Source organism: Dromaius novaehollandiae, chromosome Z (assembly GCF_036370855.1).
Source record: "Dromaius novaehollandiae isolate bDroNov1 chromosome Z, bDroNov1.hap1, whole genome shotgun sequence".
In the NCBI taxonomy this organism is placed as follows: domain Eukaryota; kingdom Metazoa; phylum Chordata; class Aves; order Casuariiformes; family Dromaiidae; genus Dromaius; species Dromaius novaehollandiae.
Window position 1 is genome coordinate 58,498,341 of NC_088132.1, and position 26,700 is coordinate 58,525,040.

Genomic DNA, 26,700 nt, shown 5'->3' on the forward strand with positions numbered 1-26,700 from the left:
TTCCTGAAACAGTGTTAACAGCTGTCAGAATTCATGGACATCCACAGGAATGTCTTAAGCATCTATATAACATTAAGATGTTGTGCAATTTCCATTGCTGGAAGACCTGAAAATATTGTTCAAGAGGCTTAGGGATATTCTCCAGATCAAACGAGGACCTCACGGCCCAGTAAAACAGATACAATAGCATCTTCTTTGAAAGTTTAAGAGAAGTTTTCCACACAAGACTGCAGTTTTTGGGCTGGTCTGGTAGAGTATTATGTTGGATGAGAAGAATAGGACCAAAGCACTAGAGACAAGAAAGCACCAGTAGCTAACATCTGGATTCCAGAATGGAATAAGGCCACTGAAGCCAAAGGGCAATAGCTTCAATTTTACTCTCTTATCTAATATGCACAAGTTGATACATTGGACTGGAAGAGTATTCCTTTAAATTACATTTGTAAACCACTGCCCATAGGTTTAAAACATAGAACGTGCCAGTAAGGTTGATATGTTCTGAAAGCAATCACCACTTTCTTGCACCATCTACAAAATGCTGAGAAGTCTTCGAGGGGTTACTAGAGAAACCATGTTATTCCAGTTTTAGACAAGAGGCCAACATAAGATTCAAACATTTAAAGTCTAGTACAGATCCATTCTTTCCATCCACTACATGTATTTAGTATGCATAATGAGAACAAGTCTAACATTTCTGTTACCTAATATAATTTCTTTGGGAAGTCTGCAGTGAAACATCACCAGCCAGCCAGCAGTACAGGTTCATTCCAGCACAAGCTTCATCTCTTCTCTTCTCCCAGAACACCCAAAAGCTCAAGGACTCTACCTATAAAATGGCTTTCTACTCTGGTCCCACTGCAGGGGTGGGGGTGGGGGGGAATCCTATTTTTAACTTTCATAAGTTTTAGGTATTCACCTTCTCTTTTAAATCATGGAAAAGAGATCAGAAGTTCCTTAATTAATTTTATTACCATACAAGGAAGCAGATCATTCAGGTATTAGTTGCAAATATTCAATTTCTCCAATCACACAATTGATTTTATTAAAACTTTTTAATTGCTGCAAAAATACAAATATAATGTAACTGTTAATGAAATGAAAAAAAAATCTCACAGAAAAACAGTCAGGATGCTTTTATCTTTTGTACTGAATTTGGAAGATAGCTTTACCTTAACTAGATTTCAGAACAGATATGGGAAACATAAGAGACCACTATCTTGTATCTATTAAAAACTTCTAAAACTGATTGTAGCTTACTCAATTAAATGGAGAACAAAGTTTATGAAAAAGAAATTTTCAGCACATTAAATAGGGTACAGTCTGCCATTTATGTACATCCGAGTTTTAAATACTGACTGCCTAACATTCTCAAGTATAACAATTGAAATTGATGGTATTTGGACAGCGATTATACAATCCACAGGCTGAAGCAATGAAGAGATGAATCAAGGGGTTTTCAATCTCCAAAATAATCTCACATGGTTTCTGACAAAATGCATCATATGTACTTAGCACAGAAAGCATACTTAGCATGCTAAAACACAAATAGAAACTACATATCATTATTCTTTGGGGACTTTATAATGAAAAAGTGTGTTCCTTTTTTCTTTAAAAGATTTGCCAGTATAGTCCACTTTAAACACAAGGTATTACAATGTATTTTTACTTTTATTAATCCTCAAAGATACTAGAGAATATGCAGATAATGTACAGATTTGCACCAATGAAATTTATTTTAAAAAGCATGTAATTGATGATTCAGTATGATGACCCATACTAAGGCTCATATCACTGAATTCACTTTCTTTTCTTCAGCGTGTAAATGTATTTACCAAAACCAAAGATCTCAACTTATCAAGCTTGCCTTAAGATAAAGTTGATAGAAGCTTGCATGTAGGAAAAGCTGCATGCAGAGCAATTGAAGGTAAGCTGTTCAGGAATGGATTTTTGGAAAATTGGCATGTACCTACTGCTATATCTGTTTCTGCAGAAACACTTGGGGAAGCAGCAAAAGTCCAAATAGGTCCTCTAATTATTCACCAAAGGAGGGAGACTATCCCTGTCAGAGGAAAACGCAAAGTGAGACTGAAGAATCTGGAAATGAAGCAGTGCTAAAGAGGCCCAGTTGCAGACAGGCTATTCTTGCCTCTTCTGCCCACTTCCAAGTGGCATTCATAATTCTGCTCTCACTTACCTCTCATAGGGATGTAGCCATGGTTGTTGTTGGTTTTTTTTTTTTCTTTTTAAAGTAACTAAAGTAACCACTCATGTAACCTTTGTCTTTCTCCTCTATCATTATGTATCAGAAATGAGAGAACAATAATCTTGCATTGAGTCCTTTAGGATTTCTTCTTGGATCTCTTTTGCCTGTGATTTCATATGCTGCCTTAGGAATATCTGGCTTTTGGACATAAAACCTTTTCTTTACACTTCAATCTTTATCCTAAAACTCAAATTTAATGGGGCATCAAATGTTAACGTGCTTAAATAATACTTCTAAAAACCTTAAAGTGATTATAAAGAGTAAGTAGTTAGGTAAGCTATCTTTTCATAAATATTTTAAAAGTGCAAAATCTGTAAGGAAGTTTGATTTCCTTTTATTTGGTTACATTTTCCATGTCTTATCTTTCTAGCAAGTGCTACAGTTTAGCAGATTATCAGGAAGTGTGTCAGCTTTTGATTAGAGACACCTGGTGAATAATTAAGGTACGAATCAATGACTGAAATTTTCCTTCAGTTTTCCCACTCTTAAAATAAATCTATTGACCAAAAATTCTCAAATCCTTCTTCTCCTTGGACATTTTAAGTTAAAATAGATAATAAAAAGTGACAAACAACTGCTTACCTCTAACATTAGCTTATTCTCATACTTCAAGTCTCCATCTATAATAGCTCTTTTCAGCTTTCAGGACTCCCCATAAATTTTAATGGAAGTGAAGATTCCCACATAGCTGCTTTAAATCTACTGACAATAAGCTTGTTTTACTTAGTTATCTTTCATGTACCCTGAAGCAGAAGTCTACATCCCCAGAAGTCGTGAAAAAATAGCCAAAACAATAGTATTTTACTGGCTTCTCCCAATCTTTCAAAATGAAAAAGAACAAACATAAGATCCAGTTATGCTGGACCTTGACTCCAGCAGCAGCCAGAGTTAACTACTAGGAAAAGACTACAAAGAAATAAATCAAACAAGTCTAAAGTGGCATTTCCTGTGATATTCCTGCCTGCAGAAATCAAATTAAGGACTTTAAGCACTGAAGAACAAAACCAGACCATCAGTGTTTACAGGTGATAGGTCAGCTCCTGGCTATGGCTACTGCCCTTTTAAAATTCTTTACACATTTGACTTTCACAACACTTAACAGTGAATTCCACAATTTGTGTGTTCAGGGGAGAAGGGGGGAAGCCTACTACTTTAAAACAGCAACCTAAATCCACAAGAGCTAGCAGTGCTTGATAGAATTTTGAGACAGAAATAAAAAACGAGTCACTCCCTACTTACCTTCTCTATACCATTATGATTTACTTCCTCACCTCTTCTTTCCTCTACTCACTGTCTTCCCCCTCCTCAAGCTGGGGAGGGAAGTTCCACAAAACAGTTCAAGACAAACAGCTCACCACTGCTGAAGGGAGGTCTGCTTCCTCCCGGCCTCCACTAATGCTCAGAGGATTCCCCTGTGAGCCAGTTCAGTCCACCAAACCAGCAGGAAAAAAACACAGCAAGGGGAGGAAAAAAAAAAAAAAAGAAAAAAAAAAAGAGATAGTTTTTTCCTCTGTGTTGAGCAACTAGACCAGCTCGGCAAAAGCTCTGACTAGCACCAGAAAAGGGAAGGGGGTGGGTGGGAGGGAAATGAGGTCTCCCAATTTAGGATGGCACTGATTTCTCAAGGGACTTCACTCCTAGTCCATTTAGGGTGCAGTTTTGCAAGTGGCTTAGACTGTCCTAACTCCTGGCTGCTGCTAAAAGAGCCTCAAACTCCCCTCCCTTCTCATTCCCCAAAGGACATGTGTCCTATCCTGTCCCTTGGGTACCAATCCCAGTCTCATCTCCTGTAGTTGCATCATTAGCAGCAGCAACAGAATCTGCCTCTCTCCGATCAGTGGATCATAGGAAGGCCATACAGTTTATCTGAAGATTGACAGCTGAACAAGTACGGGCAGGCAGGGCAATAGGCACCACAACAGGGGACCTGCTTTGGTGTTGTTTCATCTGTTAGACAAGAATGAGTTTTGGAATGGAGGGTGAAACTTAGGACATCTGTACTAGGTAGACAGAAGTTCCACCTTTCTGAGCCTCGGTCACAGGCAGAAACTAACAGTGGATGTCAAGAATTAAAAAAAGTATAAGAATAATGCAAGCAAAAATAATACTCTCGCTATATTTTTCTCTACCCTCCAGCAATATCCAAACCAGGCTCCATCTGAGCTGGAGTGGTACCTAGGTGCTTAAGCCACCAAATAAGGACTACTCTCCAGTATCAGAAAAACAACATTAGAAACACTTCCCTGGCTGGACTGAGCAATCTCAGTAGATCTTTGAAGAAGATCTTGCATTTGTGGTGGGAAAAAGAAAAGAAAAAAAAAAGGAATTTTTCAATTTTGCTATTGAATAGTTTCACTATTAAAAGGACATGCATATATTAACCATGGTATGTTAGTATATACACCATGGATTTAACCTAAACAAACAGAAAACGCAAAGCTGGCAGTATGTATTGTCTAGATAATGAAATATCTATGCTGACTTAGTTCAAACTTAAAAATCAGTAATAGTATAAACTGTGCAGGGTACTGTTTTTTTCTTTCTTTTTAGTTAGTTTAGTTATAGTATGACAGATTCCATGTATTACTATTATGCACAATAATATTACAAATAATTCAACAACTGCAATAACAGTGGTGCTGTGCTAACCATCACCTGTCAGCTACAGAGCTTAAAATAACAGGTCCCAAATCTGCAAATTACTGGTGCACATTCTTGGTTTCAGTGAGGCTGCACAAGCACATGTTATAGAACCAGGGCCCAAGACAAAAAGTCAAGGAATGAAGGAGGAAAGAAATACAATATCTGATGCAGTTATTACCAACTGCTGTATTTCTTAGTCATGAGTAACTACTACTTTTGTAGATGGAGAGGATCTTGAGTTATGCCTTTATTTTCTTGATAGTGACAAAGCCATCATGAAAGATAAACCTTCTCTTTTAAGAGTCAAGATGTAACCACACACATTACAATAAGCATTATTTTTAGCCCCTCCTGCATCTACAGCTTACAAAACTGAGTTACCATGACATTTTCAGGTTAACTTTGCAGGTTTTGCATTCATTAGGGATGAGTACTGAAAAGACTATGAGAATCAGTTATATTTTTAAGTTAGAACATTATTTCAATTTAAAGATGGCTTGTTTTACATCCCCTTTTATTAACAAAAAAGGACAAATTATACCTTTTACTTTAAACCTCCTTGAATCTCCAGGATGTCACATTCTGTCCCTGCCTCTCAACACAGTTTTCTTTCTGCTCTTGCAATACATTCCTGCAGACTTCATTAAATCCTTGCCATAGCAACAGCAGAAGTTCCCATTTTCCCCCTGCTGAGAAAGTCTGCTCAACTAGGGTAGGACTGAATGCCAGCAGGAGTATGGAGGGGGACAGGGAGCAAGGAATGGAAGAATTCAACGAATCCAACTGAAATGGAAGCTCTTAAGTCACACACTCTCAAAGTGGAAGGTGCTGGCTGGGGCTAAGGTGGGACAGGGTTTGCAGAGATACTGCAGGAAGGAACTTGGATGGATTGGGGGCAAAGAAGAAAAAGCAGGAGGAAAACTGAAAGAACATCTGGGATAGGCTGGGGAGAGAGCTGGAGAGAAATAAAAAGTTTATCAGCTCACTGCAAAGAGGCTCTGGAGTAGCAAAAACAGGATAAGAAAAAAGGCAGAATAGCATGTGCTTGAATTGGAGAGAAACAGGGAACTGGGAAATGCTGAAGAGCAAGAGAATTAAGATTAAGATTAAGAATCAGATTAAGAAAAGTCTTTCCTTCTCAAAGAATTATTACGCAGCATCACTACTGACACTGGTTATAATCTTGGTGTGCCACATCTTTCTGCCAGTTAGGATAACAACATCAATAGATTACTATGGTCAACATGGACATGCACAAGACAGTTTTGCCAGAGGGGTCAAAGACAATTGTTAACACAAAAACAATGAGATGCCAGAATCATGTGTTTCACTAGAGGCTTAGAGGCTTCCCCTTCTCCCACTTTTTTTAGACGGGATAATGAGACAGAAGAGGTAACGCAAAGAAAGCAATGTTTTAAAGGTCTGATCATTACTTATTTAAATTTTTGAGACACTTCCAAAAAGGAATCAATCTTCAGGGCTGCTCAAAGGTTAAAAAAAAAACCTGGGGGGGTGTGTGTGGGGGTAATCTGTGTAATGTTAAAAGTACCAGCAGCCACTCTGCTCTTCTGGCAGCTTAAGATGTTTGCAGGTAGTGTTTGGTATTCCTGCAACTTAAAAGCAAGCATGCATTGAAAAACACAGAAATATGATCCACTTCAAACAAATAGTTTTGTTTCTGGAGACTGCAGCATCAACTTTCAATTACCCTTAGACCATTTATCTGGATTGCTGACTATCTATGTCACAGATGTTATATGAGACAGCACTGTGTAAAAGCAGTTGCGCTGTTTTCACAGCCAGTTCACATAAAGCAGCTTTTGTGTTGGACAGAATCTGCATTACTAAGCCTAAAGGACCTAAGTAGCTTTCATATGCAGGGCCATCTCAGGACTTTCCATATCTGATCCTGAAGCCAGGAGCACTACAAAAGGTATTTAAGACATACCAAAGTAGCTCTGGACCACAACAACCAAGTTTGGCTAGCACTGAGCCCAAGTTTATACAATTCAGCTGGTGACAGCCCTAGACAGCAGCTGCAAAGTGCTCCTGCACTATGAGAGGTGTTATTTAATTTGGATATCATGCCATAGGAATACAGAGCCAGCTTGCATCCAACAGTGCATGCAATATATTCACTCTCCTGAATCCCAGCGCTCTTGGATGTGCAGTGCAGACACATTAAATAGCTCTGTCATGCTGACTCAGTATAGCTGGGTATCTCTACAGAACATTCCTCAATGCCCATACAATATAGGAGATCCCAGCCCTTCCAATTATCTCAGCTAATAAGCATACAATCTTCTAATTATAACTAGAATAAAGAAAGGAGTCTTCAGTTTTTTATCCATATATAGATGGTAAGAATCAAAGTTGGTGCCCATGGCTAATTGGAAACAAGCAAGAAAGTGACTATAATTCATATTCTGGACAGAAGACTGAAAAAAAATGTGATTTATACCAAAAATCTCACACATAGGTATAGTGTTGCCAGTCTGGAGTCCAGCTTTAGACATTTGTGGAAAATACATTTCATGCACAGGTATTTCCTTGAGGCTATGAATTTCATCTCTTTCATGCACTTTCACTTTTAATTGTGAAGTTCCTTGGTTAACCAAGAAAATTAACCAGTTTTGTTCTTGGATTAGCCAGAGTCACCATATACCAAAAGGAAGTAACACTTGCATTCTGCAATATGTCATTTGCACATAGTATTGTATCCTGAACTCAGCAGTTAAATATTTCAATTTTTAAAAATTGCTAAATTTATATTTAAAAAGAAATTGACAGTCTTGTTTAACTTTCAGAGCTTTCTGAATTTAGAAAAAAGACACAGTAAAGTTGCTTGGCACTGGGATGATACCAAAAAAATAAAAAACCAAAAAACACCCACACAGTATCAATGTCAGTGCTACAGGCAAAAGAACAGTCTTGGGAAGATTCCATAGTTTTAGAAAGGTGGTTTGAGAAAGGGCTGCTTCACAAGAATCAATACAATCTCCCCACAGGTTCATGATGTAAAATTCTACAATCAAGGCTTGTAGATTTGTAATTATGGTATGTCAGCCACATTTAAACAAGAGTGTTAAAAGATTGTTAAAGTTAAACTAACACAATTGCAATGTGAATTGTCTTAGTCTCATTCTAATCTACTGGTGTCACTTTCATTTAATCAGATGGAAACTATGGGCAAATGTCAGTGCCATTTTCACATGCCCCAACTTACTTTGTTCACAGTAGTTTTTAAAACCATTGCCAATCTGAAATGGATATAAGATACTTATTTTTTTTCTTCTAATCTATTAAGTCACTATCTGGCAGGCTGTCTGAGCTTAGATTTACTGAGACTAAATTACTTATTAGGGTGTAAGCCACAAATACAGTAAGCGTTATTGTGCTCCTCAAACCTAGTTTTTTGTATGATTGGCTAACAGAAGTATGTAATCACTGAGAGCCTGGCTATCAAATCTATCAGAAAAAGCAAAAGGTTCTCCCCTCTCCTAGTTCAAGTTTCTTTCACTAACATATAACAGTGTAAGAAACACTAAAATATGCAAACTATCCATGACCTACAGTAGACTCTCTCGAGAGGGGTACTCAGAGAATCTATGCTATATGGCTGGAAAGAAACACATTAAAAAGGAAGCTGCTCATCTTTGTTCTTAGTTTGGGAAAAGTGATGAGTTAGGTGATTTAAAAAAGACAAATGAAAATACCTGAAAGTTCAATAAATCCTAATAATTCTTGCCCCTATCTTTTTTGATATACTCTTAGCCTGAAAGCTGAAAGAGCTTGAAAACCACTATTACATGCTGAATTCAATGGACTTTTTGAAATTGAAAATTCAGAAAAAATTAAGGCAAGTTAACTGAAATGTTAAGTCAGTGGCCTTACGGCACATTTAATTAGCCTCCATGCGATTCCCCTCACATGAAGAATAAATAGAGCTACCTTAGCTTTTTGGAGTCCTAGATTACAGTCATATATAGTAGCTCCACTCCCAAATGAGAGGAAAATATTAAAATTACTAAGTTGACTCAAGTCACATGTGCTCCCATTGTAAATAAAATTTTTGAGGCTCCAGGTACAAAAATGACTTTGAAGATCATTCAACATTTCATAAGTCTCTGACATTTTCTTCTGATTATAGAATTCAGAAATAACACTGGAGTGAAAATAGATCATTTTTCTGTTCAGTGATAAGATAACACTTCAAACAAACCTGAAATGACCATTGTTATTACCTGATCATAGGGTTCTTGGTTTATTTTGGGTATTGTTTCAAGTCCTCAGGGAAAGAGGGATAGGAGGAATACAGCATTTTTCCAGTGTCCACAACTACTTCTGCAAGAGATTCCCAAACCAAGAGGTCCTCATTTATAAGGGTTGGGTGTTCACTAAGGGTGAAGACCAGCAGGAGTACAGAACCAGGTTTCTAGTTTGAGGAGGAGGGGTGGAGTGGGACAGAGCCATGCCTCTTCTCATGCTGCGTGCAATTGTCACAGACCCGGGAACTACTGCTGCTGTTGCCAATAGCTAGGCAGGCTAAGTCCGGAAACGCTCCATGTGTCACACACACTCAGGCCATAACTAGGACCATGTGCAAGATCTATTCTTTCTAATAAAATATTAAACAATGTATAAAATGCATAAAATACTTAATCTCAGGACTATATTGCTGAAATAAAAATGGAATTTTAAGAGAGTTGCAGGGTCGCAGAGAGAGAAACAAGAAAGTTAACTTTAGGTTTGTCCCTTCTTCCACAACAATTGTCCAAGTACACAGTCTCCCCCCACATGAAGTGTAAGATCACATATTCCCTTTCTTTTAAAACAATAAGTTAACTCTACTTACAGTTTTCCAGCTGCTTCACAGTAACTGTAGTTGTGCATATTGTTACCATACAACCACAAGCTAAGTTTGCCCCTTAGCTTATTCATGCAGCCATTCTCCAGAAGCAGATCTGAATCCTGCCTGCTGCACTTGCGACCCTTCCCCAAAAGTTTTCATCACTTTCTTTGTGCTAGCCCTGGCACGTATGCAGTTGCATGGTGAGCTGGTTCAGTCAGGCCTCACCCCTCAAAACAACTCTTGTTTCTGGTTCTAGGTTATTTTTCAGTGGATTGGATCCCTGAAATATATAGGCTTGCGGCCACTTAGGTCCTTGTCTCAGCACAAAGGACGAAGCCGTAACATAGCAACTCAGATTCACCTTAAGCCACCGTGGAACAGCACTAAGTCTCCTATAACAAACTGTTAAGCTATTCAAAAACTACTGATTCTGCAAGCAACCTCAAGCCATTATTTGAGACACATTTAGGCAGCAATGGAACAGCATTAGAGAGCCAGAAGTATTCAGTCATACTATAGTTTAAAATCTTTTTAATGAAATACTAAATGATTCAATGTAAACAAGAGATATGGTCTCCCTACAGTCAGGATTCCTACTCTACCTCCCAAGAAATTACAGTCAGCAGCACTCAAAAATTTTAAAGAGGATATATAAAAATGTAGCTTGAAAGAACCTGTCATGCTTGTTTCATCAACCAAATTGTAATCCAGTTACATGTATGATTTGGACATGAAGACTCTTGTAATGTTGTCAGAAGAGATGATGTCACTGCACGCACTTCCACATCCTCCCCCTTCTTCCTACTGGATCTTTGGGGCAAAGCAGACTAGAACATAAAGGAAACTTCCGGTTCACTCCCTTAGAGATCACAGGCTAGAAGATGCGATTATTTCACTGGGGAGGAATGCCCACCTATGCCGTGCTCCCAGACACACTGGAGCGTTGTAACTCATTAAACTTTGAGTGGCCACTGCTTTTAAGAGGTCCCAGGCTTTGTGTTAGGCTAACAGTGTAGGTCTCAGGAACAGTCAAGCTTTAGTTGAACTTGTCCTGGCCAGCCTAGAGCTTTCTTTTAGCTTGTTTAACTGTAACCACTATTATCTAATGACCAGGTGACAACTACCTGCTTTGTTTTAGCTTTTGCTCAGCTTTGTACAGTTGTATAGTATAACATTTACTATATTAATTTTTGTTATTAATAGTTAACTATTCTATGCAGAATGAGCTATCTCTGACCTAGAATAAGAAAGTGGCATAAAGGAGCACAGGCATGGGAAGATAGCAGAGGCCTTGAAAACACAGGCACAGGAAGATGCTGAAATGCCCCAGTGCTACACCATCAGAGGAATGCAGCCTTGAGAGATGGGCAAAAATCAGTTTCAGGATACAAACAACCATTGAACATACATAAAACACACCATATATAGTAAATTCAGATAAAATGTAGAACTACAAACCAATGAAGAAAAAGCAAGATGTGGAATGTGTTAACAAGCTTATAAAAATGACTCCAAGCAGACTCAGAAATGGAAGAAACCATCAACATCACACTCGTCTGAGCGAAGAATTTGGGATCCTGATGACTTGCTGAAATCCCTCCCCACCAATACTGAAGCCAAAGTCCTTAGCACCCAGGGGACAGCGAAAGAGTGAGCATAACACCAGGGAAAGGATGTTTTTAGAAACAAGTTAGAAACATTAGAAAGTCTGTATGAACTATTGATCTGTGTTAGTATCATTGTAACTGGACTGACATCAGTTCAGTTGAGTGTAACAAGTTGGTAACAGATTTAAGCAACTTGCATGCAGCAAATTTGTAACAACATCAAAACAACATCCATTGATTTCCAGGCAACAGAAGAGGCGACTAGGGAATAAAGAAGTTGTTCAACTATTTGAGCACTGGACAGGGAAATAACACCACTAACTTCTAATCTCTTGTCCTCAGCAAGTCACATGGCCCTCTCAGACTCACTTAAACAGAGAAGCAGAGAAAATCAAACTAAGAACATGCAAGTTAATCTCAGAGCTACAAGCGTGAAAGATCACGGCATAAAGACAAGAGGCTAGCCCCACATGCAGGTATCTTCCCTACGGAACCAGGCTCACATCATTACACCACTGCCAGGTCCAAGGGGATATAACCACATGGCACAAAATTCACCATGTGATCATACAGGCATACACCAGCTCTGACTGAGGTCTTCACACAATGGTCCCTTGCTAGTGTTTACTTTGCCCGCTGTTTCCCAGTATATAAACATGAGGAAAGAGCATTGTGCAGGTAACTGTTGTGATAATTTATTACTAAACAGCAATCATCTGCAGTGCTATTACATATTAGCGCACAGTTCTCATTAAAACTATCAAGCAGCAGCAATAAGCCAGATTATAGAAACTTCTACAAGCTACTAGAGTACAGTTGTGTTTTATTAGAGACAATAGTTTTCTCAGAAGTATCTACATACAAGTAAACTTTGTGTTTGGGTATCAGAAAGAACACACAGACTGAGAAAATGTTAACCTAAATAACTCTAGTTTTCCTGCACCTCAGAATACTTTGACTGTAAACACTGACGCAAAACACGATCCACTTACAAATGCAAATAGGATGTTTACAATGTTCCTGTCCAGTGTAGCCAGTAAGCATAATGCAAGTTAATAAAAGGGATGCAAAGCAGGAGGCAGTCACTAAGCCACTAAATCAAACCTCACTAAAGTTTCCTGGGTTAAAAATAAATACATATTCACACACAAGTTTACAATTTGCACACATTGTACAGTGACAGAAAACAGGAGCTTAGAATCCTATAATCAATTTCTTGTTTACAGCAATACTTGAGAACTGCTCCCCATTTTAAGCCTAGGAACTCAAGATGGCTTTATCTAGCATAAACATAATGGTAAAACCCGCATCCATTCTACTCTTCCATTCTTGAAGGTCAGTCTTTCAAACGTAATCAGATATTAGAAAGCATGCCTGTTACTGTCAGCAGCCGCTGACTAACTGAAATTAAACAAGTCATTATACAAAGTTAGTTGTACAGAACAGGACGATTTAGCATCCTGATCTGACACTAATAATAATACTAATTCCTGTCTATGCCTGAGTCACTGCAGTCTTTGTAGGACCTAGCCTTAATAAGCCACTCTATGAACAAATTATCTATTACCAAATCCCAGTGCTTACAGTCATAGTTGGAGGGATTCGCATGGGTAAACTGCAACTTTTGTTACAAATGAACACTATGTTAAAATCAAATGGAGACTCGAGTATAAAATTTATCAATTTTGCAGTGCGTGTGCTGGAATGACAAATATCCTACTCATCATTTTCGGAACTACATATAGTTCTTCCATGTTTGGGTTAAATACCCAAGACTTTCTGGATGCGAGAAGCATTCAGCAAGGCTGACCTGCACACTGCCAGGGGAGCACCGTGACTCTCAAAGCCACTGGTAGCACAGAAACCCCTCAGCTGCGGTTACGAGGGAGGACGCCCCTTTTCTGCCGACCCTGAGCTACGAGACGAGCCCAGAAGCCGTCACAGAACTTCCGCCCCGGGCGCCCTGCGGCACATCCCGGCCCGCCCAGCCCCGAGGGACCGCCGCCGCCGCGGCAGCACCCCGCCGAGCTCGCCGAAGGGCCGCGCCCGCCCCGCGCTCGCCGAGGGCCCCTCGGAGGCAGCGGGCAGCCCCCGCCAGCCCCACCCCAACGGTTCCCAACGGCTCCCAACGGCCGAGGCGCGCGCGTGCCCGCGCGGCGGCGGGGGAAACGGGACGGGGGGAGAGGGAGGCGGCGGCGCCCCCCGCGCACTCACCGCCTCACGACGCCGGTCTTGATCTTGATCTGCCTCAAGCGCGGGTCGGCCATGGCGGGGCTGCCGGGGGGCGCGGGGCGGGAGAGCGGCGCGGCCGGACCCCAGCAGCGCGGGGGGGGAGGGCGCGGATCAGGCGGCTCACCGGCGCGACTGCGCAGCACACCGCGGCCCGCGCGCATGCGCCGCGCCACAGCCCCGGCCTGGGCGGCACCACCCGCGAGCGGGGGCCGGCAGCGGGACTCCGCGCCTCCCCCCCGCCCAGTGGAGCAGCCCGGGCTGCGCGGGGCGGGGGGGGGGGGGGGGGGGGCGACGCCGTTCCCATGGCGACCGCCCCCCCGCGCTGTGGGCCGCTCGGGGCAAGGCCCAGCCGCAGGGTTTCGGGGAGGTGCCGGCTGCCGCGCCGCCAGGCCGGGCCGGGCCGGGTCGTCGCGGGCGCGCAGCGCTCGCCCTGCCCTCTCTGCCTGCGGGTGACGCAGCTCCCAAACACCGGCTTCCTCACCCGGCGCCTCCTCTGCCGCCGGTCCGGGGGCAGCGCGTCCTGCCGCCACGTCCCGTGGCGTGATGGGTGTCACGAAAAGGGATGCACTACGCAACATTTTAAAAAGATTTATCTAAATAATTTGTCCTCAGTGATTTCTGATGCTTTGCGAAGTGTAATTCACCTTATCGTAAGTACACACACAAGAAAGATTGAATCCGCTGTTAGATTTCGCTCCACATTTAATATAAGGTAGTTTTATATAACATAGAACGAAAGGATTTATTCTCAGGTTAAAACAAACAAAAAGGAAACATGAGTACTGGTAGGTTCAGTCCTAGTCTTCTAATTAAATGGTATTTTATCATTAAAGGGCTTTTTTGCTTCATGCTTGTAATTAGCTGATGCTAACCATTTAGGGGGTCAAATTCTAGAAGGACTCCTTGGGGACCACATCTGAGAGAACTGCCGTTGAACGAGAATTTAAATAAAAGAGGCAGATGTAGCTCCAGTGAGGTAAAGTGTAGCTCCAGTGAGGTAAAGTTCTGAAGTTCTGCACAGGCCTTTCATTTTTCACATCCGTTCTGTTCTTTGTCAGCTGCTTGTACTCATTTTTGACACAGTTAGTTATCAACACTTCTTAGAGGAGGGGTGGTTGTGAGGAAGGCTATCATACTCCGTTAGGCAAGGTGCCGGTTATATGTCCCTCGCCAGCAGCAATATGTGTGCGGCTGGAATTATCAGGCCCAATTCAGATACGATACAGGGTGGTGCAAGATCATTCAGATCAATGGACTTGTGCCTTGCTTACGAAAGAGGATGCGTTTGACCTGCGTTACAAATCCTAACAAACGTTCCCAAAGACTGGAACAGCCTGGTCCAGCTCAAACACGCTCTTGGCTGAGCAGATGCAGCACTTAAAGAAACCTGACTGGTCAAATTCAACAGCGGCATTAGCCAGGCCTAAAGCTCTACTCTGAGAGTAATATCCATACCACCTACTTTAGATGGCCCCTCATGAACAGCCCAGCCTCCCGGCAGAGTCAGTGGAAACTGGCAGCCTCCTGCCCTGAGTGCTCTGAACCACCCTCCGGAGGAGCCTGCATTTCTTCATTGTCTCTGCAGACAGACTCAGTTCTTAAAATCAACAGCTTGAATAACCCCATGAATAACTGTGCTACAAGAATGCAAATGTATTATTTATTAGGTATGCAAACCTGAGGTCACTTGTACAGTAAGAGGACAAGGGAGAGCAATATGGGTGGGCATAAGACAAAATGTGTCCACTTTCTTAGTCCAGCAGAAATGCAGCCCAACATCATATTCATCCTGCTTTAGAAAGTTGCCTCAAGTCATGCTGAGGCTGAAACTGTTTTCTGAACAGTTCCAAAGCAGTGTGATTTCTGCTTGTGTTACATACCCCTTTGAAAGACAAACTGGTACAAGGTAAACTGCATTGCCACCTTGCCCCCACAGGTCAATTATTTTTTCCAAAGCAGTCCTCTGTGTCATTTCTATATTTGCCAGATTTGCTCAGTAAGCCAGAAGGCCAACAGCAAATGTAAACAGCAAAAATAAAAATCACCCAGAAGTTGTAGCATTAAGAAAATGAATTCATTTTTTTTAAAATGCTACAGATGTTTCACTTCTAGCCCTGAAGTGTTGTTAACATCACTGACAGTATTCAGAGACTCAGCTATTGAACCGTAGAAATAAAAGACAATTATTTTCTTAGAACAGAGCTAATCCAGATAACTTAGCTGATGACAATATACCAATCCGAGTTTAGATCTCAACACATATGAAGATAAAGTGAAAAGCATTTTGGGCGGATGCTGAAATATATTGTGTCTGAAAGCAAGATTTATTTTTTTATTAATAAGTGTTGTTATAGTATCAAAAATGATAAAAAAAACTTAAAAAGGATAAAGATAATGATTTCATTTATAAGCATCAGATCCTGATATCTGGATATCCAGGAAAGTACGTATAATGCTTTCCAAGACTGACACTACTTTTAAATTAAAGGTTTTTTTTTCAGAACTACTTTTAAATAATTTCTAGCCTAGCTGTAGTTCAGTTGTAGCTACATAACCACGTGAATTAGTGCGACTGCACTAGAGATGAATATGCTCCATCACGAAGATCAGGAATTCCTATTGTACTTGTTGCATGGCACAGAAAACATAGACTCTCATGAATTTTGTCAGCAATCTGTTTTTTGGTGGATCTAGATGAACATTTGTCACAAATTCTATTAGCGCTAACTCATTACGTGTACACTATCGCGTAAAGGGGGGTGCCTAAAGATCATTTGCTGATGCTCTGGCTATGCTGACAAATGGAGCAAGTTGTTCTGTACGTAGGAACCTTACAGCTATCTTTCCATATTCTCCTGTATTCTCCCTCCCAGCACCTCAAATGTAAAACCGCACCTGCTGTGAACAAGACTCCCTTTCCTGCAGCCAGGGTTATTACCTTATCTAGTCCTCTCCATTTTTGTCTGGCTCCACATAAGGAAAGCTTCCAAGGTGGTTTGTGACGTGTTCTGCAAAAATTTACCTGAGCAGGTGCAATTGTACCTACTGATATACTAATCCCTCTGTCTGAAAAATCCAGCTAAATCTCATTTATTTCTTCCCCAGGCACAAGCACAGGCAGTGCTTACTGCTGACGCTTATTTCATTTAAGCGCAAAGGACTGGAAGGACCTGATCTGCCTGATGAGCTCCGTTTGGTACACATGAACACTTTGCAGTGGATGGTGGATCTGAAGTGTTCACCCCGCACCGCATGCACACCCACAGGAGCGCGCCGGGCTGCACAGCACTTCCTACAACTTGCAGCAACCTCTGCTAAAGGCCAGCTGAAGGACTTCATGCCACAGACATAATTCTTTCTCCACAGGAAAAAAGTAGATGGATTCAAAGGCATTACATTATGCCCAAGGTTCCTCTGGTATGGGAAATTCCTAGTTAGTATGTCTCCCCGTTAAAAAAGACTACTGTTAAGAGACACAAGTTTCTAAGCTGTGCATACAGCAAGTCTCTCTAATGCTGTATTTTCATCATATCCTTTTCTCCCTTAAAAGCTGCCACTTGACCTCTTGCAGCATCCTTTGGAAGTATGGCCTCGCAAATTCGTGTTGTTTCACTGCTGTGTAATATGGGAGTTCCTGAAATAACAGGACTGGTTTTGGGTTGCAGTGGAGCTGGTCTGTGTCGCACCGTTCGTCCATTTGGCCTGCAGAGCCGACACGTGCGGTGCTGGGGAATTCACTCAGCAGAAATCATTTATGGTCTGGTGTAGTTCAAAGCGGAGGTATCACATCACTTCCACCCTTGCTGCCGAAGTCAGAGATACCTTGCAGAACGAGGCGCAGGCACGGCTATGATCTGCTAGAGCCTGGTGATGGTTTCCATCTTACTGTCCTTTACCGGTTGGTTTAGACAGCCTGAAAAAGCTGTGGCCACAGTTGTGCCAAATGTACACTTGTTTCATCCGGGACTGAGACCATTACTTTAATAAGTAAATGATGAGTTAGCTTTTATACTATTTTGTTTATCCACCAAAACCATCTGTGCAGTTTGAATATCGTTTCATTTTCACTTGTGATAAAACAAGAACGTGGAAATTATTTAGCCTTCAAATTTTATCTTTATCTTTTTTGTAGGAAAAGCAAATTTAATATGGCCTCCCTAAAGGGTAATAGATAAATAAGATTAGATTTTGAATAAAGGTTAGTAGTGTCTCTTTAATTTTTGGATGTATGCAGTAAATAAAATTAACCCCTGTACAGCTGGCAAGCAGAAAGCTACACACCATTTAAGTGCATACAAATGAATTTCCCTGGTTGTGAACATATAATACAATATCATCATTCCTTGCAGTACAGATCTCTCAACCCACTTTCTTATCAGGCGGTCACCACTGGCCAAAAAGATCTTCCAAAAATATCCCTATCAATACAACTACCAAAAATTAGGTAGTTGTTCAGCACCACAGATGCAAACAAGTGATGCAGCGCATTAGCATGTAGCCAGGGCACAGGACGGAGGCAGAACGCGTGGCTGCCGCAGGGCTTGCGCGATGCCCCCCGAGCACCGGCAGTGACGTGAGCTGGCGCCGCATGCTGCCTTGCCGGAGGGTGGGCAGCGGCGGAGCGGTTCACCGCGCACAGGCAGGAAAGGGGCTGGGGCCAGACTCGGTTTGCAGTCGTTACGGCACCAAACACTGCAGGGCTAGACTCCGGTTTCACCTGTACTTTTGAGAACGACAAAGTAGACCGCTGGGCTACAGTGGTATAAAATCAGAAGGAAATCCACCCATCTTCAGCAAGATTGCATAGACGGCACAATTTGTCCTGGGTGGGGAAGGCAGTAATGGTGATTCTGCAGATTTTTTTACCGTCAGGGAGAGCAGGTTGCAGCACAACCCTCTCATACAAGTTTAAAGAGGGTTAAACTGTGCCTATTACTAAGCTAAGCTACAATTCAAACCTTTTTAGCCAACTCAAGGCTTTTTTTTTAAAGCAGCTTTTCCTAACCCAGACCAACCATTAGGTAAAGAGCTGGAAGTAGTGAGAGAGAATGGGATTTATGTGCATGCATCAAAAGGAGCATATAGCCCTTTGTGAATGATTTCCATGGGTCTCCTACTTACAGATGAAGAGAGATGTGATATAACAATTCACTGTTCTGACACACATTACAATCGTGATGTGCAGGTTTTAATGCATCATGTTACATTAAGCTTAGCCCATGGTCTAAAACCATGTAACATAAATTTCTGTGAAGGGAGTAACATAACACGATACTGTCTTTTAAAAGACACACAATTTTTTCAGATCAGCTACCTTTTATCCATGAATGCCCAATCCAAAAATCAAGGTGGCAGACAAAAGTAGAGTGAATGAGGATCCACAAACCAGAGCATTTATCTTGTGTAGTTTTGCTCATTCCTACCTGTAGTCAATGACTCCAGTCAATTTTTATGTGGTAATGCATGAGCAAAGTTGATGGACATATTTTTTTGTCACTTCCCAGTCAGATTTTATTCGGGGTCAATCGAGGGAGACCTAACAGCCATTAAGGATGTAAAACACACTGAAATTCCTCACCAGTGTTTATTCCACAATAGAGAGAGAGTTTTTGATGATGAACCTATCACTAACATTATTTTGGCTGCTTTATTTTTATCCTATCTGTGAGACAGTTTCTCTATTTTAGTTAACAGTCTCTAGTTGAGGAATAATTTTAAATAAAATTATTGTATAAGTGATTCTCATTGGAATGAAATAAAATGAATTATTGACTTGACAATAACTGGATATAATAAAATCTCAGTGAAAGATCAAATTCAATTCTGAAGTTTAAGGTATCCACATAATAAAGATGTATGTGATCAATCTCTTTGGAAAAAAAAGGGGTAAATTATATTTTAATTTTTATTTCTTATTTCTCTCCTCCTCAGTCTTTAGAAAGCTTCAGGATTTTTGAAGACAGTTTTGTACAAATATCCGTAAATTAGTCTTCAATGTGCACTCAATTCCTTGATGATCATATGTGCCATTATCTGCATTTTTAATCTAATCCTTTCCATGGTATGTTACAAAACAAAACAATGTGAAACTCATGGACATCAACTGACATCTGTGTGGGTTTGACTGATCACATGCTTCAGTGCAAAGTTTAAATACCAGGAAAGGGGACTCCTCCTTTTTTGGCCACATCTGAAAACTGCAATTCTTACCACAGAATGAACACTTGAGACAATATTCTCCGATGAAGAAACAGCCTCTGCCGGTGCTTAGCAGACAGGAACGTGTTGGTAGCACACAAAGGTGGAGAACTGTAAAGTAACTGGCACCAGCGAGGCAGCGCATGCTAATATCCCTTATGGTGCTCCAGGCGACGCTCTGAAAGCTTCTCGTGAGTCAGTAAAAAAGGAAAATAATATCTGTAGATTATTGCATCAAAATGAAGCAGTATTTAGAAAGTCTAAGGGGAGAACAAAAATATGTGCTTTTAATAGCATGGCAATCTTAGTTGACAAAGATAAATGCATTGCCATGATATAGTTTGACACTGCAAAGCATTTGACATGACATCACACTACATGCTGATTAGAAATTTAGCACTGTACGGTATCAGTGTGGCACATGTTAAGTAGTTTGGAAATTGGCATAGTTACAAAAATGCAAAGGTCTTGTAAGGGGGTAATTGTCATAATGTGGGAATTTCTGGTGGCTTCTTGCAGGAATTTTTTCACCAGGCCCAAACTATTAAATATATTTATTAATCGCCTGAGAGGAAATATAAAATAATTGCTAGTATAGCCTGCTGCTGACACAAATGTTGGTGATATTGTACGTAATAAGAACAGATTATTTCTATAAAACAATTTGGATTGCTTGGTAAAATAAACTAATTTGAAATACATAACTTGAATGTAGGAAAAGTCAGGGTCACACACTTGGGGCAAAGAATATAGGTCAGACCTGCAGGGTGAAAACCTGTGTCTTGGAAAGCAGTAACTCTAAAAAGGATTGATGGGTTGCGGTGGCTGACCAACTGAACATGAGCCCGGCTACAATGCTGCGACAACAGAGAGCAAGTATTGTCCATGTGTGGAGAAACGTGTCAACACCAGGTAGGACTCTTCTTACCTAGGGCTGCCAAAGGCAGTCTATGCTTTAGAAAGGAAAAAAAAAAGCTGGAAAGGCTCAGAACAAGTCTACAGGAATGACGCAGCACCTGGAAAACATACCCCCGCACAGCAAGACGCAAGAAGTTAGGGGTAGTTAGTCAGCAAAGGAAAGAGAGGGTTTGGTCAGTCTGTAAGACACATAGAGAAGCAATTGCTGATAGCAGCAGGTTCACAACCCAGCCAAAGAGTGAGATACAACAACACAAGATCAAACTAGATTAAGAAACAGCACCTTAGTTCTATTCTGGTTTTAAGTGCTGAGCAATGAAGCACTAGAAAAGGATACTGATGGGTACCTATGGCTATCCAAAAGGCTACCTACAGATAAGGGGAGTGGAGAGTTAAGTTAAGATTGTAAGTTAAGTTGAAGTAAGTTAAATTGAAGTAAGTTAAGATTGGATGTCTTTCTATAAGACACTTTCTAGTTTAACTTCAAGTTAAGGGTCAGTGCGGAGATTAGCAGGTGAAAACTGTGCAGGGATCAGGCCAGACAATCTTAATAGTTCCAGCCATCCCTAAAAGCCTGCTAATACAGATGCACACACCTAAACTGAGGAGCCACGCTTTTTTACTATAGTTTCTTTGGTTTTCTTCCTCCTTCTTTCTTTTCTTGCCTGCTGCCTTTCCTTCGTGCACAACAGCTCAGACTCTGCTGCAGGATCCAAATTCCACCCATTCACACCAAACTGTAAGACTGAAGTTCTGTTTCTAGATTATTGGGTTTTGGGGGGAAGGAAGTTGAGAGAGAGTTCTAGCTTATTTTTCTCTTACAGACACGGCCTAATGGTGTGGGAGGTGCTAGCAATAATTACAAAAAAATCACACTGTAAATGTTATAGCAATACTGATTTTGTTAAAATTAGCCTGATCAAACCAGTTTAATGGGATTTTCATACTTCAGGTCTTCAGTGAGGAATTAGAGCTTTTCTGATCTTCAGAAATATTATTTATTATTTTTAATATGTATAAAGTTTTCAAAGTACATACTGGCACAATCATTCCTAATCCAGTAGAAAACATGAACATAAGAGGAAACTAGTTCCTTGAAATAATGGATACACCTGAATTATACTTTAGGAGCAAGTCTCATCTTGCTTAATTCAAGCTGCATCAGGATTAAGTCTCCAGTCTACACCTATCTGCTAGGCTTCGTTTATACTGAAGAGAGACAGATATCTCTAGAGGTCAGTTCATGCCATATAGGTTGGGTATCTAAAGCTGGTAGGATGAATCATCATTTATAAATGACTGAATTTAGATGAGATGGATCCCACATTCAGTGCTTAAATCCAAAAGGTAACCCTCTTCCTCCTAACTCAACTGTCTCTTAATCCTGGAGATGTTTACGGTTGTAGGCACTGAAATTCCCAACACTGGCCATGGTGAAAACCCTTCTGTGCTTGCACGGAAAGTCTTAGTGCTGACTATGCACAACATGTCACAACCATGATTAGTTTAGAGATCTCAGCTAGGCTTTCTGTCTCTTCTGTCTCTCATCTTCGGAGTGATTATTTGCTCTTGTTTTTACTCCACAGCTGAACAGAAGCTGCCCCAGGTTTCAAAGAACGTGGGTCAGTGCTCACTTTCACCATAGCGGCTTTGAGCTCACATCTCCACCTCCCAGGAGAGCATCCTTCGCAGGAGCACAGGCCCTACTTGGCAAAGAAAACGCCCTTTTATTTCCTCCGCTTATGTTGTGTCACGTTTCCTGCAGTAATTACGTATGAGGAGCGACGATACAGCCAAGCGGTCAGGGCCCCTCCCTGTGGGCAAATATTTGTTTGCAAAATGGTAAAGCCTCAGCGGGTGGGTTAGGGAGGGCCCCCGTCCCGGAGAGCCCCCAGGGTAACCCGGCTGTGCGGGCGCCGTCGTAGCAGGGCTTCCTGGGCAGAGGAGGAAATTCAAGCTGGGTGAAAGCTCCACCACCCACCTCCTGGGTAAAGCAGGGGCGCCAGTGCAGTCAGCTTTTAAATCTAATTCCAGGCCCGTTCAGGAGCTCAGGTAGGGCATTCCCTCTATACGTAAGCAGCTGGCAGTAAGTCAGGGAGGCCTTTAAAGGCCCAGGAGAGGCGAGGTGGCAGGTATATTTCCCGGACTGGTACCGTAGGCAATGCCTCAGAGTCTGGCTGGAAAGGTGGAAAGCGGCAGGGACTGTGCGGGCAGGCTGGGCTCCTCGTGCCCACGCTGGGAGTTCCCAGAGGCGCTCGGAAATTAAACCGAACATAGGAGTTCAGATGTGATTAAAAATGAGATCTAACTAATTCATTAATTAAAAATAAAATGTTGAAATGAGATGTAATGCACCTCTACTAAAGCTTGGAGTTTCTCAGTGTGTTTCAGCATATCAGAAACATACTCTTCCTTCTCAGTGATGCAAACAAGGCTACCCGAGGAACGAGTAAGAAAGCATCTAAATTTTTAAGGTCAGCATCAGCTTTATTATAATAATGACTATGTCTTCCAGCCAGGTGATTCATTATTTTTCTGACTTTATTGTAAAGCTAATACTCTTTTTTTGCATTTTTGAATGTTTTATTGAGCAGGAAAGCCTCCGTTTGCCTTGTTGTTGGTTTAGGCTGAACTAGCAGGTGTGACAAATATTTTTATCATTTGACTAGTATTGCTCATGAAAAACCGAGAAATAGATTGAAGACTGAAAATGTGGGATTGTTTCTGTTCCGGTCCATGAATAAAAAAAGATGGAGAAGATAACACTGACAAACCCTTAATGGTGAGGGGCCAGATATCCAAAGATATTTTTGTGCCTGGAGATGGAGACAGATGACCAGTGGGAGTTTCAAAATCCCTCTCTCAGATTAAATGCCTAACTCCTATCGACTTCAGTGGCAATGAGGCACTACCCCATATAGGCACTTCTGAAAATCTCACTAGTCATTTATCTGCATCTTAGACATCTAAATATTAGCTCCTGGAAACAGGAAATAATCTCTCAGCTCAGTAATGTATCCACTTCCTTTGTTCAGAAATTTATCCACTTTTAAATACAAAACATGTTTTATAAGGAAAAAAAAAGTGATGCCATATGTTTAATACAGTTAAATACAATTAATTAAACAAGTTTTATGCATTTAAATTGATTTTTTGTTTCTACCTCAATGCATTTTAATACAAACTTCAAATAAAAACATCATTTAGTAAAGAAAAGTCTTTTGCCATGTTCTGAGATAATATAAATGTAAAATATAAGCATCTGAACAAGTTACACTAATTCTCACTCTCTCGCTGTGTGTATTTATATGTTAAAATAAAATAGACATTGAAAAGTATCAAATATACATTGCAAATACAGTCGCAAATCAGCTTGTGTTAATCATTATGCCAATAAATGAGAACGAAGATAATTACCAAGTACAAATGCAAAGCAAAATAAAATCAGCTACTTAAATCAAGGTTTCCTTCTCACTGGTTTTAATCATGATTAAAATTGGAAGCTTAAATTACTGCAAGCAGGTAAAGACTAGCAAGCATCTGTAAGATAAGGCCCTGTGAAATACAGCCACAATCTCTTAAATCTGTTCTTTCCAGAATCGCAAGAAATTTTGCACCTTGTTCTCCTGTTTATTGACCCAGATCTATAAAGATTTCTGTGCCTTAATCAATGCAAATGTAACATGATGTGTAAGTGACCTGTTCTCACAATTTATGATTACCCTCAGCTCTGTTGCCAACATATCACAAATAACATTTGCCAGCAGTAACCCATAATATTCAGAGCTTTTTGAGGGCTATGTAACTCTTTTCACGTAACAGCTGGGCCCTTTGAATACTTGAGTCTAATTCCTTGGTTTTCAGAACTCTCGACACATTCCTCTTCTGTGTCTATCTGGCAAATACAATAAAGCACTCTGCTGCTCCAAAGGGGAAGAATATAGCCCATATCTTATACCACTGAGCTTGAAGGGCATATACACAATGCAGCTCATCTGTATTAACTCTACTTCCTGCAAAAGCTTTGCTTAAGATTTGCAGGGAATGAAGCAGATCAAATTTCAATGCAGAATAGTTTGATGAAAAAGAGCATCCTCTTCCTTTCACTGACAATCAGGGCCAGAATATCTTATCTCTTTGTTTTCTAAATCTTGCTGTGTCTTGCTGAGAAGGCTCGGGAGCTAAATTTTCTTAATGGAGTGCATGAATAATAAGACTTATGTGCACAACTTTTTTGCGCCACTCTGAAAATTGCCTCTTGCTGCATTTCTCTAAGGCTAGAAGAATAACCTTTACACCTTGACAGCTTCTAAAAGGCCTGAAGTAAACATTTAATGGAAGGGAAACAATAATGTGACATCATTCCAGTAAATACATCTTTGTGCTAGGAAGCTTGTTTTACAATAATGGTGTTACTTAGTCATTTATTGGTCTTCTGAGCATCTGGAGGGGAAAAGCAAAAACAAAAATAAAGAAAACAGGTGCAGTTTGGGGAACTGCCTTGTCTGAGAGTTGAGAAATGTGCTCAAGTTTACCACACAAACATATAGCCAAATACAACAGGGTTTGCTTGGCTCCATACAAACTCTGCTTTTTATGGATAAATGCAAATGCAAACGCATTTGCTTTGGCACAGGAGTCTGTGGGCCACCCAAAGGCCCTTTCTGCTTTCTCTTTGTGTTGACAAAAGAGCAAATGAGACTTTAAAGCTGCCCAGTAGGACCTCCACAGCCTCAGGGAACGCGCAGCGAGCAAAGAGCTAACCCACTGGGTGCTCGGCACCTTCCATCAATTCTCATTTTAATTTGTCATTGTGTCACCCTGAAAGTGGAGGCAAGAGGATGCAGGGAGGCCTAGGCAAAATCCTGAGATTTTGAGATATCTGAAGGAACAACGGTAGGACAAGAAGCAAAGGTAAGGTTTTCCTTCTCTGTTTGTCCTGACTCCTTTCTGCACACCAACACATGGCACAGCGAAGCTTAGATTGCAATGTCTCTTCATTGCCCGGCAGCCCCAGCACAACAAAAACAAGATCCTCTTCTCCTAGAAAGAGCTGAAAATGCATTTGCCAGCTTTCTTGAATCTCTTTTGCTAGCAGGTTCCTGTACGCCGGCACGTCACAGTGCCCAGGTGCTGGTTAGTCCCTTTACCCCAGCACGCAGCGGCGCTGGGGTGCGAGATCGGACGGGTCAGAGGGATGGATGGATCCACAACCCCTGGGGGTGTTCCCCGCGGGCTGTCAGGGTGTCCCTGCTTCAAGGTATGACCGCCGATGTGTCAGTGCTCTATATACTAAGGGAAGATTTTCCTAAGCATCTGCTGCAGGATTTGGCACAAATGGAACATAATGGTTTCTCACTCATTTTAAGATAAGAGAACTACAACTCAAATTTTCACTCCCTTGTCTCAGTGGAGAGCTTATATGTTAAGAGCACTTGAATAAAGTTGCTGGAATACAAAGTATGTATTATTTATTATTTTTGTGCTTACAACAGTTTGATAGAAGACAAGAGGAGATGACATTTAAAGGGAACATAGGAAAGAGAAGAGTTACATTAAAAGATCAGGAGTGTGCTTTACAGATGTCAGCTAGTTCCTCCCTGTACACTTCCTTGATTAGATGAAATGCATGGGTACATTTATTACATACCAGAAATAAATGATGGTGGTACATAAAGGTTTTACAAATACAAGTTTGGGGTAAATGAACTACTCAGAGGTAGAAATGTGAGCAGTGATACGAGCTATGTGCCTCACCATCATCTGTTCTGTACCTGTGACTTGTGTTTCATAAAAATGGTTATTGAAATGCTTTGAAAAGGTTTTTACGACATTTGATTTCACTCAGAATTTTTTACTTCTCCACCTGCACAGCGCAGGCCATTAGCTAGTGTGAGCTCAGCCAAAAGGGGAATCATGTCAATGTCTTAGACTGACTCAGAAAAGCTCCCTACCGCAGAATAATTACCTCAAGCCTTCGTATGATT

The 26,700-nt window shown here is 41.0% G+C and overlaps 1 protein-coding gene and 1 long non-coding RNA gene across 2 annotated transcripts in view; one reads left to right on the plus strand and one right to left on the minus strand.

The window, feature by feature from the left end:
- LOC135324631 (tubulin-specific chaperone A) overlaps positions 1-13,779 on the minus strand; it is a 32,468-nt gene extending 18,689 nt beyond the window's left edge. The window contains exon 1 of the mRNA XM_064501278.1: positions 13,580-13,779. Within this exon, the coding sequence (XP_064357348.1) occupies positions 13,580-13,758 (179 nt within the window). The 5' untranslated portion in view covers positions 13,759-13,779. The remainder of the gene's footprint in view (positions 1-13,579) is intronic.
- A 69-nt stretch (positions 13,780-13,848) lies between these two features.
- LOC135324632 (uncharacterized) lies at positions 13,849-17,814 on the plus strand. Its single transcript, XR_010385938.1, has 2 exons — positions 13,849-14,247; positions 16,703-17,814. It is a non-coding gene; the product is annotated as an uncharacterized LOC135324632 (long non-coding RNA).
- Positions 17,815-26,700: the final 8,886 nt, after the last annotated feature.